The following is a 15,590-nucleotide window of genomic DNA, read 5'->3' on the forward strand; positions in this document are numbered from 1 at the left end:
ATTTATAAATTATCAAGGGTTCATGAGGGAGGGGACAGCAGAGAAGTGGGTAAAGGGAGACATCAGATGGTATAAGATATGACAAAATAATAATTTATAAATTATCAAGGGTTCATGAGGGAGGCGGGAGCAGGGAGGAAGGGGAAAATATGAGGAGCTGATACCAGGGGCTCAAGTGGAAAACAAATGTTTTGAGAATGATGAGGGCAACAAATGTACAAATGTGCTTGAAATGGATGGATGGATGGATTGTGATAAAGAGTTGTACGAATCCCAATAAAATGATTAAAAAACAAACAATAATTTTACTTCTTCTTTCCCCAAACCATATCCCTTTGATGTCCTTCCATTGTCTTATATTATTAGACAGGAACTCCAAGACAATGTTGAATAGAAGTGTGGACAAGGGGCATCCTTGTTGGGTCCCCTTATTCATTGGGAATGTATTTGTTTGAATCCATCTGGTCCGGGGCTTTTTTTGGTTGTGATTTCCTTAATAACCTTACCTATTTTTCCTTTTGCTATGGGTCTACTGACATCTATATGAGTTAACTTGTGGAGCATTTGTTTTTCCAGGTATTTTTCCATGTCCTCCAAGTTGTTGAATTACAGTCTTTCATAATACAGTGTAATTAGTCTTTTAATTTCATTGGGGTCCGTTTTAATTTCCCCTGTTTCATCCCTCATCCTTGATATCTGCTCCTTCCTATCTTTTGTTAGGTTTGCTAGTAGTTTGTCAAGTCTGTTTATCCTTTCAAGAACCAACTTTTTACTGATTTGATTTTTTCCATTGTTTTTTGTTTTCCCATTTGTTTATCTCCACCCTAATTTTTATGATTTCTTTTCTTTTGCCATTAGATGGATTATTCTGTTGACTCTGTTCCAGCAGCTGAAGGTTTTGTGTTAGGGTATTGACCATAAGTCTCTCACCATTCCTTATATGTGCATTTATTGCTATCAAACATCCTCTCATGACTGCCTTTTGATATGATGTATTCTCATTCTTATTAGTTTCTAGAAACTTCCTAATTTCGTCTCTAATTTTGAGCCACAACACAATCCCATTTTCAGAAGTACGTTGTTTAGCTTCCATATATTTGCCTCTGCACTCTTTTCTTTCATTTGTTTATTTCCAGCTTTATGGCGTGGTGGTCAGAGAAGGAAGTCTGTGTGACCACTATATGTTTGAATTATTCAAGCTTGACTCGTGCCCAAGCATGTGGTTTATGTTCAACTATGTACCTTGTGCACTTGAAAAGAATATGTATTTTTTTGCATTGGGGTTGAGAACTCTGAATATATATATCAGGTTGAGTTGCCTGATTGTAGTGTTTAGTTCTTTCTATAGCCTCATTTCTTAGCCTCATTCCTGCTGATCTGTCTTTCTTGGAGAGCATGTATTGAAGTATCCTACTATGATTGTTGGTCCTATGATTTTTTCATCTCTTGAAGGAGTTGATTAACAAATTTCACGGGTCTCTTTTTGAGCGTGTATGTTTATTATGCTCAAGGGCTACTACTCCCTTAAGCATTATATAGTGCTCATACTTATCTCTTGTTATGTCTTGTACCTTGTGATCAATTTTGTCAGAAATTAGAATTGCACCTCCTGCTTTCTTTAGAATGCCATTTGCTTGATATACTTTTCACCATCCTTTAACCCTTAACTTGTGTTTGTCTGTGAGCTTGAGCTATGTCTCTTACAGACAGCGAATTGATGGATTTTGTTTCCCAATCCACCCTGCTAGTTTTTGTCTTGTTATGGCTGAGTTCAGACCATTGACATTAAGAGTAATTACATCCATCTGTGGGTTTTTTGCAACCATCTGGTACCTTTTGTGTTAGGTATTTTCCTACTTACCTCCTTAATTGTGTGTTGTGTATGGGTGGAAGGTTCATACTTGCCTTCTTTTTCCTGTTGGGTCAAAGAAGACTTGAGCATTGCTTTCAGTGCCATGGCCTCTGGAAAGTGTTGTACTGTGCGGTGGTCTCGTGTTTGTGTTCTGTGGACATTGGTCATCTGTCCAAAGTGAGTTGGGAAGTAATCTTTGTAGTGCTAGTTTTCTTTTTACATAATTATCTAAAGTGTTCCTTATCCAAGAAAACTCTACCCTCCGCTTCTATTTTGATGGAGAGTTTAGCGGGGTAGATGATTCTTGGGCTACAGTTATTCTCCTTCAACTCTCTGAAGATGCTACTCCATTCTCTCCTCTTCTTCATTGTTTCTGATGATAAGTCTGAGCATATTCTTATCTGATTACGCTTAGGTGACTTCATATTTTTCTTAGCTACCCTTATGATTTTCTCCTTTTTCAAATTGGATAATTTGACTACTATAGGCCATGGTGTGTTCTTCCTGGGATTCGGTCTAATTGGTGTCTTTTCTGTTTCCTAGATAATTGTCAGATCCTCTCTTATATTGGGGAGTTTTCTTCCAGGAATTCCCATGCTAGAATTTTTACTGTTGATTTCTTGCTCTGGTACCCCAATTCTTCACATATTGTTTCTTCTCATAGTATCGCTCATTGTTTTCAAGTTTTCTCCAGTTTCTGTTATTATCTTATTTGTCTTTCACGTTTATTGGATTCTGCTTCATTATTGTCAAGATCTCTAATGTGGTTGTCTGCTTCTTCTAGCCTTTTGGTGAGGTCTTTTACTGTCTTTTTGTTTCTGCTACATCATCCCTTAACTCTTGTATTCCCCTATGGTATGTGGACTTAATCCTCTCTATTATTTCATCCTTTTTCTGCATTGATTCCCTCATATCTTAAATGACTCTAATCAGCATACTGAATATTATGTTCTGTGGTGGTTCCAAGTCGTCTTCTTGTATGTACATTGTTAGATTCAGGTCCTCCTCCGGCATTGCATTTTGTTTCTCTTGCTTTTGTGGAGTGGCTGCTCAGATTGGGCTGTTGTCTGCATGCCATTTTGTTGGAGCTTTGCACCATGTTTCTGGGAATCTGGGGCAGCAGAGACCCAGGGAACAGCTAGCGGTCATGGGAAGTGACTAGCTGATGTGGGGAGCTCAGGGGTAGCCAGGGGAAGTGTGGAGCCCAGGAAGTGGCTAGCAGGTACAGGGTGTGGCACATAGGCCTGGAAAGTCCAGGAAGCAGCCAGTGGATGCAGGAGGTAGATGGTTTACACAGAGGGCCTGGGAAGTGTCCTGCAGGTGCGGGAAGTGACCCACAGGTGTGTGGGAGCCTGGGATGCAGCCTGTAGGGGCAGGAAGAAGCCAGTGGGTGCAGGGACCCTGAGAAGAGAATGGTGGGCACAGAAAATATAGCCTATAGGCATGAGAGGACCCAGAAAGTGGCCTGTGGGTGAAGAATATGGCCTGCCAGCGTGGGGGAGCCAGGAAAGTGGCCTGCAGAAGGCTGCCAGAAGACATGGGGGGCATGGGAAGTGATCTGTGGGCACAGGAAAAGGCTGGTGGGCATAGGGATCCCAAGAGGCAGGTGGTGCACACAGGAAATGGCCAGCAACCATGGGGATGTCCGGGGAATGGCTAGTGGGTGCAGGGAGTTGCTGGTGGGCTTGCAGAACCTGGCAAGCAGCCACTAGAAATGCTTGGGTTCCAGCAAAGCCAGGAGGATTATGGAGGAGCAGATGCAAAAAGCCCAGGGGGGTGGCTGCTACCAGCACTCCAGGCTCTTGCATCCAAGGTGGAAGGAGGGGGAAGCAGCAGTGAAGAGCCTTGGTAGTGGGACAGGCAGCACTCAGGCTCTGGTGACTGGGCGGGGAGAAGGAGGGAACACATTCAGGGACCCCAGTGAGTGGCTACAGGCAGTTCTCAGGCTCCTGTGAATACAGGGGGAGGATGTGGGAGTGGCTGCAGAACACACAGGAAGCAGCTGCTGGTAGTGCTCAGGATAGGAGGGGGAGCAGAACCACAAAGCCAAGAAAGTGGCCAACAGTGACCCTCAGGCTCCGGTGACTGGAGAGGCCAGAAAGAAGGTTTTAGCAGTTCTTTGGGCTCTGGTGACTGTGGGGAAGGAGGAGAGCGGCTGCAGAATGCCTGGGTAGTGGCTGCTGGCAGCATTGAGGCTCCGAGACCATGGCGGGGGCGGGGGCGGTGGTCACAGGAGGGAACCTCTGAGGAGGGAGGCACTCAAGGGATCCAGGAACACTGGTTGGTGGTATGGAAACCACAGGGCACCTCAACACATGCGTGGGTGGTGGTGGGCCACAGAGAATCGTGGTGCAGGGAGGTTTCAGGGGCTGGGGAGAACCAGGAAACCCCTGCTGTGTCACCCCCACCCTGGGAGGCAACAGGGATCGCCATGCAGGAGGCATGTGTCATGGCAAGCACTGCTTAGCCATCTATGGAGAAACCGCCAAAAGGTCCCCCGGACACTGCAAGACCAGGGCTAGGCCTAAATTCCTCCAATTGGTTCCTTCCCCTGCACATCTGGCAACCACTCACAGGGAATTGCAGATGGCTGACCCTACATCAGTGCCATCTTCCTGGAAGTCTCTTCTAAGATCTGTGTGTTCTTTGGGCAGTCCATGGTACTTTCACTATTCTTCGTCAACGCCATAATTTAAACACATTGATTCTTCTTCAGTCTTCCTTATTCGGTACCTAACTTTGATATGCATGTCTGGCAATTAAAAATACCATGACTTGGGTTAGGCACACCTAAGTCTACAAAGTAGCACCCTTGCATTTCAATATTCTAAAGAGGTCATATGCAGTAGGCTTACCCAATCAAGTCACCTTCTCATCTCTTGAACCACATACTCGCACCACTTCTAAACTGAATCCTAACCACAAACATCTATTTGGTGTAGAAGAATTTACCGTTGGATGTGAGTATGAATACATACATATTCATGGATGGTGGGGGGAAACACACCAAAATATTAACATTTGTTATATTATGGTGGTAGGTTTATGGGTGATTTATTTATTTTCTTCTTAAAGGGTACGTATTATTTTGAAATAAATAGCTTACATTGCTTTATTATTCTTGTTACTAGATCATTTGGCCTTAAATCCTCACTGGAAAGACACTCACTATGATATGGTAGTTGGTGTATTGTCAGCTCGAAATAATCATGGACTTCGAAAAGTGATACGAAGCACTTGGCTGAAGCATTTAATACAGCATCCAACTTTAAGGCAACGGTAGGTTTTCTGAGTTGGTACCTTGCATGATTTTCTGAAATAAGAATTCTGAAAAGCTTAATTTAGAGATATTAATTCAGATGTACAACCTGTTTCTCAGAAGAAATAGTTATTTCATTTTATATTTCTTCCTTATAATTGAATTCAAAAGTAAATTTAACTGAGGTTTTAAGCCAAAAAATAGTTGGAGAGTATTAACTGATTAACATACCTAGTATTTATAAATAATTTGTTTTGTTGTTTTATCTTCATTTTGATTGAGAATATTAATACTAAAATATTTTATATAGTTCTTCACTGTGATTTGTGTCTCAACATACCTTTTACTAACTTCACAGAGATGCACTTACAATAGTGCTTTTTAGATGTGTGTTTCACCATGTATAATTTTGCTTTTTTATTTTATTTTTTTACTACCCTTCCTGGGATGAGCTTTGGTAAGCTCATATTGACATTAGTGGCTCAGTTATTGACCAGGAGTGCAAGGCCTTAGTTTGTTGTCAGTGTGACTGGTATGCAGTATGTAGTGATGAGTTAGTGAAGACAAGCATGTAAGGCTGGACTTAGAGTTATGTGAAGACGCTTAGATGATAAATACAGAGGCCTTTTCCGGATTACAGTCAACTGACACTTTGGTGAATGAGTAGATAGAGACAAATTGAAGTTGTGAATATTCTTGTCCCTAGTGATAAATATTATATTATAGATTTTCTATCTTTCTCATCGTTTTCATTCCTCTTCAAGACAGATTTCTTTAGTTCATGACCGTTATAATAGAATCTATTACCCAGCAAAGAAGGGAAGGCCTCAGAATCATCACTATCCTCTAAAGCATGAATTTCTTATAATTTTCCCCATCTCAGAAAATAATGACTCCTCTCTACTAGTTGCTCAGACAAAACTTGACTGTCATCTTGACTCTCTTTCTCTCACACCCCACATCCAAATGATGAGCTTATCTTGTTGGTGCTGCCTTTAGATCATATTTGGAATGTGACTTCTTACAATCTTCACCACTGTTAAGTCCTAGATTATTGCAGAAGTCTCCTTACCTGAACTTACTACTTGTATTTTTGTTCTTCTGCATTTTATTTTCCACTTTTCTTGTCTACATCTACTTTTTTGGAGCAATCCTTTTAAATCAATCAAGTTATCTCAGGTCTTAGCTTATATTTTTCCACTGTTTGCTTTTTTACTGAGTGAAATTCTAAATCTTTTACCCATCTACATGTTCTTTCACTCATTGATTGGTTCTAGCTGCACCAGTCACATTTCTTTGCTCTTATACACTTATTGCATTCCTGCTTCAGTGAGTTTGCATTTGCTCTTTACCCTCTATGGGCCACCGTACCATTGGTTCTACTCCCAGATCACTTCCTTAAGACTTGTGCTTTGATGTCACCTTAGCAGACAGCCCATAGGAAATAGCCTTCTATACCTATTCCATCTGTAGTCTTATATTCACTTTGTTTTCTTTGTAACACTTGTCATCTACTGACATATTTAATTTATTTGTTCATATATTTTTTAATTGTGTGGCTTCACCAAAAGAGATTTTTGAGAATAGAGGCTTCAAGCATTTTTTTGTTGATGGATTTCTAGTGCCTAGAACAGACTCTGGCATAAAGAAAAGTACTTCACAAGTGTTGAGTGAATGACTCAGAACTAAATCTAATGAGTAACATTTACAATCAGATATTCATCAGTAATACATTTGCCATCAAAGCCTTCTTGCTTTAATTTTAGTAAGGTTGGTGGTTTGTTTTATGAAACAGATGGAATATGACAGGGCTTCAAAAGATTTGTGGAAAAATTCTAGTATCTTTTCATTTCATTTTCCCCAAACTTTTTATAGCCCCTTGCTTGGTGTTTTTAGGCGCCATTGAGTCACTCTGAGTCACAGTGACCATATGTACAGCAGAATGAAACACTGCTTGATTCTGCGCCATCCTCACACTTGATCACATTTCTGAGCCCATTATTGCAGCCATTGTGTCAATCCATCTTATCAAGGACTTTCCTTTGTTTTGCTACCCTCCATTTTACCAAGCATGTTGTCCTTCTCGGAGTGGTCTCTCCTGACTACATGTCCGAAGTACTTGAAGTCTTGCCATCCTTGACTCTAAAAAACACTCTAGCTATACTTCTTCCAAGACAAATGGGTTTGTTCTTTTGGCAGTCCATGGTAGTTTCAATATTCTTCACCAACACCGTACATCATATGCATCGATTTCTCTTCGGTTTTCCTTATTCAATGTCCAACTTTCATATGTATAGGAGGCAATTGATAATTCCAAAACTTGGAGCAGACATACCTTAGTCCTCAAAGTAACATCCTTGCTTTTCAACACTTTAAAGAGGTCTTGTGCAGCAGATTTACCCAGTGCAATGTGTCATTTGATCTTCTTGAGTACTGCTTCCATGGATATTGATTGTGCATACAAGCAAGATGAAATCCTTGACAACTTCACCCTTTGCTCCATGTATCTTGATGTTAACATATTGGTCCAGTTGTGAGGATTTTGATTTTCTTTACATTAAGTTGTAATCCATACTGACGACTACAATCCATGTAAAAGAAAGTGTTTGCATTTCTGTATTTATGGCCTTTTTCAAAATTTGCATTTTACATCCAGGACTCAGAGTCAGTATATATTTGGAGGACCTTAATTATGATCCTTTATAACAGAACTGTAATTTGTCAATTTAATAAATAGTTAAGTATCTTCTGTATGCAGGTAGTACTGTGTGTAGTAGAATACAAAATATATGTCCTCAAGGGAACTTGAAGTTTATTAGAAAAAAATAGATGTAATAGAGTAGTGAAATGTTATATGTGCTGTGAGATAAATATGTATAAATTAGCTTGGAGTGTTTAGGAACCTCCAAACAGTTCTATAAAGCTGTAGTTTGGGATTATGAGCTATATGTGGGTGTGTGTTGTGAGAGAGTGCCAGTGATGGATAGTAAGGCAGAGAAACAGAGATATATAGGAGTTGGGGTTGGAGGGGAAAAAGAAGACATAGGACTGTGAGAAGCAGACAGTAACCAAATCGTGCAGAACCGTTTTGGTTAGAGGTAAATGGAAGGGTTAAATAAGGACTGCTAAAGGTATTGAACTAAAGTGATGGCCTTATGAGAGAATAAGATCATTGAACATGGCAAAAAGAAGATAAACCAAGGTCATTGCTAGCTTTCTGACTTGGATAATAGTGGAATCATCGATCAAAACAAACAAAAACTAAAGGAGATGATCAGGTTTCATGGGAAAGCAACTGAGTGGTGGATGTGTTGAGGTTAAGATACCTATGCTGATAAATATTTACTAGCAGGTTCTCTAGGGAAAATATGCTTATGCATATGTATATGTTTATTATAAATGTTATTGATATAAAGGATATATAAAATATACAATACTATGAATTCTCATCAGTTCAATGATTGTTTGATACTTAGATCTCTGTAACCACTTGATGGTTACAATTGATGAAGAGTATAGTTTTGACAAAAATATTCCCTTTAAAATAAAGAATAAAACTAAATGACATCTAAGATATATGTCAGAATTTTACCCTTAATCCATGGAGTATCTCTTTAGAATCAGTTTTTAGACATTGGAAGAATATTTAATTTTTTTATACTATTCATAATGAAATGCCTACAACCACATCACATTTTTTCAAGTTTAATATGAATATTAACATTTTCTCTGTCAATTTCTTTAATCTTGACAGTCAACACAATAACATATCCAGCCCTTATATGTAGCATTTGCCAGTTGCCATAGTGTAATTTTTACACTATGGCCAAATGCAGTAATCATTGTGACACCATTGATCATACAATTGGGACAAAATACACAGCATATAAATAACAAAGTAGCATATCACACAGATATAAATAGCCTTGAGCATAGATAAATAATTAGGACATTATTTCTTTTGAGCATTGATTTTATTTGTTTTTATTATAATATATTTAGTTGTACGTTTTCATAATTTTATTTTTTAATGGCTCTGTTTAATAACCAGCTCACAAAATTACTAAAACTTTAAATGTTAGCCCTGCTAGTTTAACTAGTGGGCTTCAGTTCATAGCTGCTTTGGAATCATCTAGCTGTAAATGACCAATAAATGTGTGTATCTTTTACTTAGAAGATGGTTCCAAACTAAAATACTGATTTAGGGAATATTAATGTGTATGTGTTAGTTGAAGCCCTGGGAATAAGTAACCTGTCCCGGGGGAGTGAATGAAAAGAATGCATAGAATTAGAAGAGCTGGGTGGCCAAAGTTTTGTTGTAATAGCCACTTTCACTGAACAAGCTGAGAAGAGCAAGTGAGGCAAATTGAGTAGGGTCACAGAAAGAAGGGCAGAGAGCATTTTAAGAAGAAAGGCAGTCTTGATTGAGCCATAGAGAAGTCAGTCAAGTAGGTAATGGTTGAAAGGTATCTATTGAGTTTAACAGCAGCAGATCATTGCTTACATAGATGGCCGCATCATCGTGGAATAGTGGGTGTTGAACTAAATTTTCTGTTTCATAGAATGAGTAGGCAGTGTGCAACAGAATCTGAAATTTTAGTTAATAGGACCTTATTGAACAGGGAATGATAGGGGAACCGATTGAAATGATCGATGCATAATACCCCCACCCCCACCCCCGAGAATAACTGAAACGTGGGTGAAGGGAGACAGCAGTCGGTGTAAGATATGAAAACCATAATAATTTATCAAGGGGTCACAAGGGGAGGGAGGGAGGGAGGGAAGGAAGGAGGGAGGGGAGGGGAAAGGAGCTGATACCAAGTGCTCAAATAGAAAGTAAATGTTTAGAAAATGATGATGGCAACATATGTACAAATATGCTTGATACAATTGAAGTATCAATAAAATGATTTTTAAGAAAAAAAGAAAAGGAAATGATAGAGATAAGAAAGGATGGTAGGTAAATAGGAAATTAGCACAAAGACTCCATATTTATCACGTGTACAGAAAAAGCCATGACTTACAGGGTAACCAATAAAACAAGGTCTAGGAAAAGAGGGAGGCTTCTCTTCTGTAGAAAACGAGCTCTGAGCAGAAGAGATAATTTCTGAAATGGAAGGATGCAAGTAAGGGGAATTGTAAATAAGGATATGTGGGTATGGGCATTAGAAGTTCATTTTAATGTAGTTTGCTTTGAAATGTAAGCATTTGCTTGTAGCCAGACAAAACATCATAATGCACACCGTAATAGAGTATGTAGTAGAGGGCTTACTCATAAGTCACTTGGTAGTTAGCAACTTTTAGTTGGCTTGTACACTCTTTAGTAAAGCAGAGGAAGGAAGCTAGGGAATTAATGCTAATGGATACTACTTTGTTTAGAGTACAAGCTCTGAAATGGGTGTCAGAAAATATTCATGTTCAAAGGGAAGCTCAATAGCTGATGTTAATACTGACACATCTCTCAGTGTGCTTGTGAAGTTCATTATAGGTACTCAAGGCTGTGAAGTGCCTGTGGAAGATAGGGAAGACCCATATTCCTGCAAGCTATTCAACATCACGAATCCAGGTGAGGCTTCTGTTTCTCAGCCTTAAGACAGCCACAGACAGTTCTGATGTTGAGGAAAAGTTGCTAGGTTGAATAATAGGGAGTCTATTTTTAGCAGACTAAAACCGATCTTTCCCCCAAATGTATTCTTTGCCTTTTTTCAGCATGTTCATTAGTAATTCAGAGTATCTTTGGAGATTCTTTGTAGATAATAGAATTTCAAAATTAAGGAAAGTTTATTTTTCAGTGTGATTCTAATAAATCTGGAAATTTCTTATACATAGATAAATCCTGAGTTAACTGAATCTTGAGCGCTTAGAAAACTACTTCCTTCACCAGCCTGTTAATTTGCATGGCCTGATACAAATGCTGTGAATCAGCTATCTTAGAATTATTGGAGTGTGAGTGATGCTGTCCAGTAAGCATTGAACTGCTGATGGCAAAGTTGGTGGTTCAAACCCACCAGCCACTCACTCCCTTCAGAAGCACTGATGGCATATTGAGCTGCTAACCATAAGGTTAGTAGTTTGAGCCCACCAGCTGCTCTGGGGAGAAAGATGAGGCTGTTTGCTCCCTAAGGATTAGTCTTGGAAACCCTATGTAGAATTGCTGTGAGTTAGAATCAATATATGGCAATGAGTTTGTCTTGGTTTGAGTCTGTTTGCATAAAGAAACCTCAGAAACCCTACATAGGCTCACTATGAATCAGAATAGTTTAGATAACAGTGGGTTTCATTATGATCAGTTGTGGTTCTAAGGAAGGTTAAACATTTTTAGATCTCAAATGTGCCAATTATGGCTTCTGGTATCCTAGAAGTGTGTAAACAGCTCATAGGTAGTAGTAGTAAAGTGCTTAAAAGCATGGACTCAAGAGTTAAGCTCCTTGAGTTTAAACCCAGACTGCCAGTTTTTAGCTGTGTGATCTTGGGCCAGTTATTTACCATTCAATTCTATGCCTCATCATCTAACTGTGAATTAAGAATAAAACTACCTATCTCAGAGATTGATAGGAAGATGAGTTGATAAATGTAAAAGGTTTAGAAGAGTTCCTAGGATATGCTAGGTATGTAGTATTATTATTTTAAAGAACTCATCTTTTACTAAAACTGGGTTGTTATCAGCTTTTTAATAAATTAGACCAAATATTTGGGTCTATGTTGTAAAATTTTTAGTACATACATGAATTTAATGTTGTAAGCAAAATTGTGGGTATATTTGTGGTTTTCTGGAGAAAGGTATCTTTAGCTTTCACTAGAGCTCCTGAAGGACCAAAAACTTTGTAAAATGTATTGCTGATGTAAGAGCTGCCTAGAGTTAATTAGGCTTAATGAAACTACCTTTAAATTAGCCAGTGAGTTTCTGTTTATGGTGATAGGAAATTTAGCAATGAATATCAGTGATGGTTGTACAACATGTTTAATGTAATTGATATCACCAAATTTTATATCTGAGAAATGTTAAATTGGCAAATGTTACATATATTTTTACAACAATAAAAAATTAATCAAATTTTATCCATTTAAGTGCTGTTATTCATTAATCATAAAGGAGTGGATCTTTCCATTCTTATATAACAACATCCTTATATGTGCCATAGCTAGGATAAACCCCAAATTACTGTTTCGTTGGTTTAAATCATAGTAACATTATAGGACAGACTACCTTATTGGACTCAAAGGCTGGAATCTTTAATGAAACAGTGCTGTATCTTTCTCCAATGGAGTGGCTGTTAGTTTCCATTAGCAGCCAAGTACTTACCCATTGTGCCATCAAGACTCTGTAATACCTAGGTTATGAAAATGAATGTATAAATTAATATTGAACCTAATTTCCTTTTAATTATTAAAACAATATTTTGAGTTACTTTACTTTAATATCTTAAGGTCTTTATGAGCATTAATTATCATGATACTGTGGGTATGTAGAAGTATTAATTTGTGGCATTATCAAAGAATCAGGATTTCCTGTATACAGGAAGTTCAAAGTGCTTTTTCTTTTTTTCTTTTTGTAGATCGAAAATACCTAGTTGGAATGTGCTTTCCATATTACTTTTAGTAGGCACATTTCTAGGTATCTTTTCTTTACTGAATATATTAAAGAGGAAAGTTCTTGTCATATAATATGTGTGGAGTCTAGACACTGGCTAATGCTTGCACAGCCCTTGGCAATATAATTGTCTTCTTTTATTTTCCTTCTGCTTATGTATATAATGAGGTAGGAGCTTGTGTTAGTCTGGGTACATTAGAGAAACAAATCCACAGAAGTTCATGTATAAGAGAGAGTTTTATATAAAGAGTAAGTGCACATCAAGAAAACATCCCAACCCAGTGCTGCCCAAATCCACAAGTCCAATATTAGCCCATATGTCTGACACCAATCCACAAAGTCCTCATCCATCCCACAAAACACAGGCAATGATGCTGACTGCAGGAGGAAAGCTGAATCAGTGAATTTGTAAGCATTTCAGTGCTGGCAGGGGTCTCCACATAGCTGCTCCAGCACCCAGGGCTACATCGGGAGATGTCCATGTGGTTTCTCTTCAGGGACATCTTGCAGGAAGTGAGCCTTGCCAGCTAAAGCCGGGAACTGGCTAAGTCAGCTGCACCCTGGTCCGACCATCAGAAAGCAAGAGACCTTAGAACTAGAAAGGCGAGGCTCACCGAGCCATTTATCTCTCTGCCCTTTAATTAACCTCACATGTGTTTATTGGCCAGATTGACACAATAAACTTTAACTATCTCAGAGTTATCTCTTCTGTTTAGTAACATTTTAATGAGCATCTATTAAGTGTGAAATAAAATAGTCCTCTATGACTCACTGGCTATGAGAATAAAATGGAATTTCTGTTTACCTGAAAATAAGAAAATGTCAGAGGGGTGGGAGGGAAAAAAGAGGAGCTGATACTAAGGGCACAAATAGAAAGTAAATGTTTAGAAAATAATGATGGCAACATATGTACAAATATGCTTGATACAATTGATGTATGAATTGTTATGAGAGCTGTAAGAACCCCCAATAAAATTATCTTTAAAAAAATAAAAAGAAAAAGTCATCTTTATTAATACTCAAGATGTATAATATATGTATTATATGTGAGAGTGTTTCAAAAAATTTGTGTAAAAGTATCTTACTATTGTACTTTTCTAAGAACTGTTTGAAGCCCCTTCATGTATATATTATATAAATAAATAATAAATATACAAGCATTTTTAACTGATGGGGTTTGTGATCAGAGTTTTGAGACCACTGCTCTAAAAATATACAAAGAATATGATATTATAATCTTTGGGGCTTTTATGCTTTTTATCCAAATGGCATCTAAATTCTTTGCCATATTAAATCCTTCCGTCATATCCTCTGATTTAACTATGATAATTGGAAATATTTTATGAAGATAACTGCTTAGGGTACTATGAAAGAGTAGAAAGAGCTCTAAATTTGAGTCAGTAAACCTAGGCTTTTATTGTTGGCTCTGCCACGTTTTATGTGATTTGGGGCAAGTTATTTAACAAAATACATCAGGTTCCATGTCTGAATCTGTAAACTGGAAAAGACGATAACCACACAGGTTAATTGTGAAGAAGTAAAGATGGTGGCACATAGTGACCCCAAATCCAAACTAGTTGGAGAAAGTCTACCCCAACTCATGGTGATGCCAGTCAGAATTAAACTGTGCCCCACTGGGTTTCCAGTGGCAAAGTTTTCAGAAATAAGTCACCAGATTTTTCTTCTAATTTTCCCGGAGTAGGTGGTCAGAGATGCCCACTGTGTTTAGTGTACTATCTGTTAGCAGTAGTGTACAGCAGGAGCTTGTCAGTGTTGCTTCAGGTGACTTCCGAGATTTTTAAACTGTGGTAATTGCTCCAACATATCACAGATATTTTTAGTTGCTCAAGAAGTAGGAATATACAGAGCAGGGCCAGATTTACTGGTTATTTATTATTGCAATCAGTACTGTTTTTACTATCCCTATTTATCCAAATATTGCAAGTAGATATCTTCCATTTGATTCTAAATTTAATATTTTCCTCTGATGTTGTGCATAGATGTATATGCACACATGTGCTTTTTAAAAATATATTAAAACAACATGGTTGGTTGAATAATTTGCTTAGATGTGGCTGAAAACTTCCTATTAAATTTCAAAATAAGTTTATTTCTAGAAGCATCCATACTTTGGAGGCATTTTCTTTATTCTTATAATTTGTGGAAAATTATGTAACTAATAGTTATCTAGATTTTTTTCAGTAAACCCACTTCATTATTTGGAATAAGTAAAAGAAAAACAGTCTTTAATAGATTATTTAAAATATTCTTTTTCATTAATTCCATAGTTTTGAATCAGAAAATTGAGGCATTCAGTTTTTCTGAAGATACATCATCAGGACTCTCTGAAGATCACGTTGTCAGTGTTCGCTTCCGTGTTCTCTACCCAATCATTATTACCAGTCTCGGTGTGTTCTATGATGCCAACAATGCGGGTTTCCAGAGGAACATAACTGTAAAGCTCTATCAGGCAGAACAGGAGGTATGTAGTATACAATTCTTCCCTTACTTTTAAAAAACATCAGCTTTTCACTCACGGTGCATGTGGCTGTGCCATAATATAATTCTAATTGATAAATTTCCACCCTTATTGATGACATATATAATAGTATGAAACTATTATGCTGGTTTGGGAGAGAATACCTATGCATAAATGTGTAATATGTAGAAAAGAGTTGGATTAGATTTGAAAGTGCCAACTACAGTTGTCCTAAGGTAACAGAAAAGTGGGTGAAGGGAGATATCAGTCACTGTAAGACATGAAAAAAAATGTATAAATTACCAAGGGTTCATGAGGGAGGGGGAAAAATGAGTAGCTGATACCAAGGACTCAGGTAGAAAGAAAATATTTTGAAAATGTTGATGGCAACAAATGTACAAATATGCTT

The 15,590-nt window shown here is 37.9% G+C and overlaps 1 protein-coding gene across 3 annotated transcripts in view; it reads left to right on the forward strand.

Annotated features, from left to right (window-relative positions):
• The window catches only part of B3GALNT2 (beta-1,3-N-acetylgalactosaminyltransferase 2), an 85,748-nt gene that overhangs the window by 16,754 nt on the left and 53,404 nt on the right, over positions 1–15,590 (forward strand). For all 3 annotated transcript variants that reach the window (XM_004712179.2, XM_045297908.1, XM_045297909.1), the window contains exons 2-4: positions 4,984–5,131; positions 10,577–10,677; positions 14,991–15,184. In XM_004712179.2, coding sequence (XP_004712236.1) covers positions 4,984–5,131; positions 10,577–10,677; positions 14,991–15,184 — 443 coding nt within the window. The remainder of the gene's footprint in view (positions 1–4,983; positions 5,132–10,576; positions 10,678–14,990; positions 15,185–15,590) is intronic.

The sequence above is a fragment of the Echinops telfairi genome, unplaced genomic scaffold (genome assembly GCF_000313985.2).
Source record: "Echinops telfairi isolate 266 unplaced genomic scaffold, ASM31398v2 ScPeMD7_7424;HRSCAF=8462, whole genome shotgun sequence".
Classification (NCBI taxonomy): domain Eukaryota; kingdom Metazoa; phylum Chordata; class Mammalia; order Afrosoricida; family Tenrecidae; genus Echinops; species Echinops telfairi.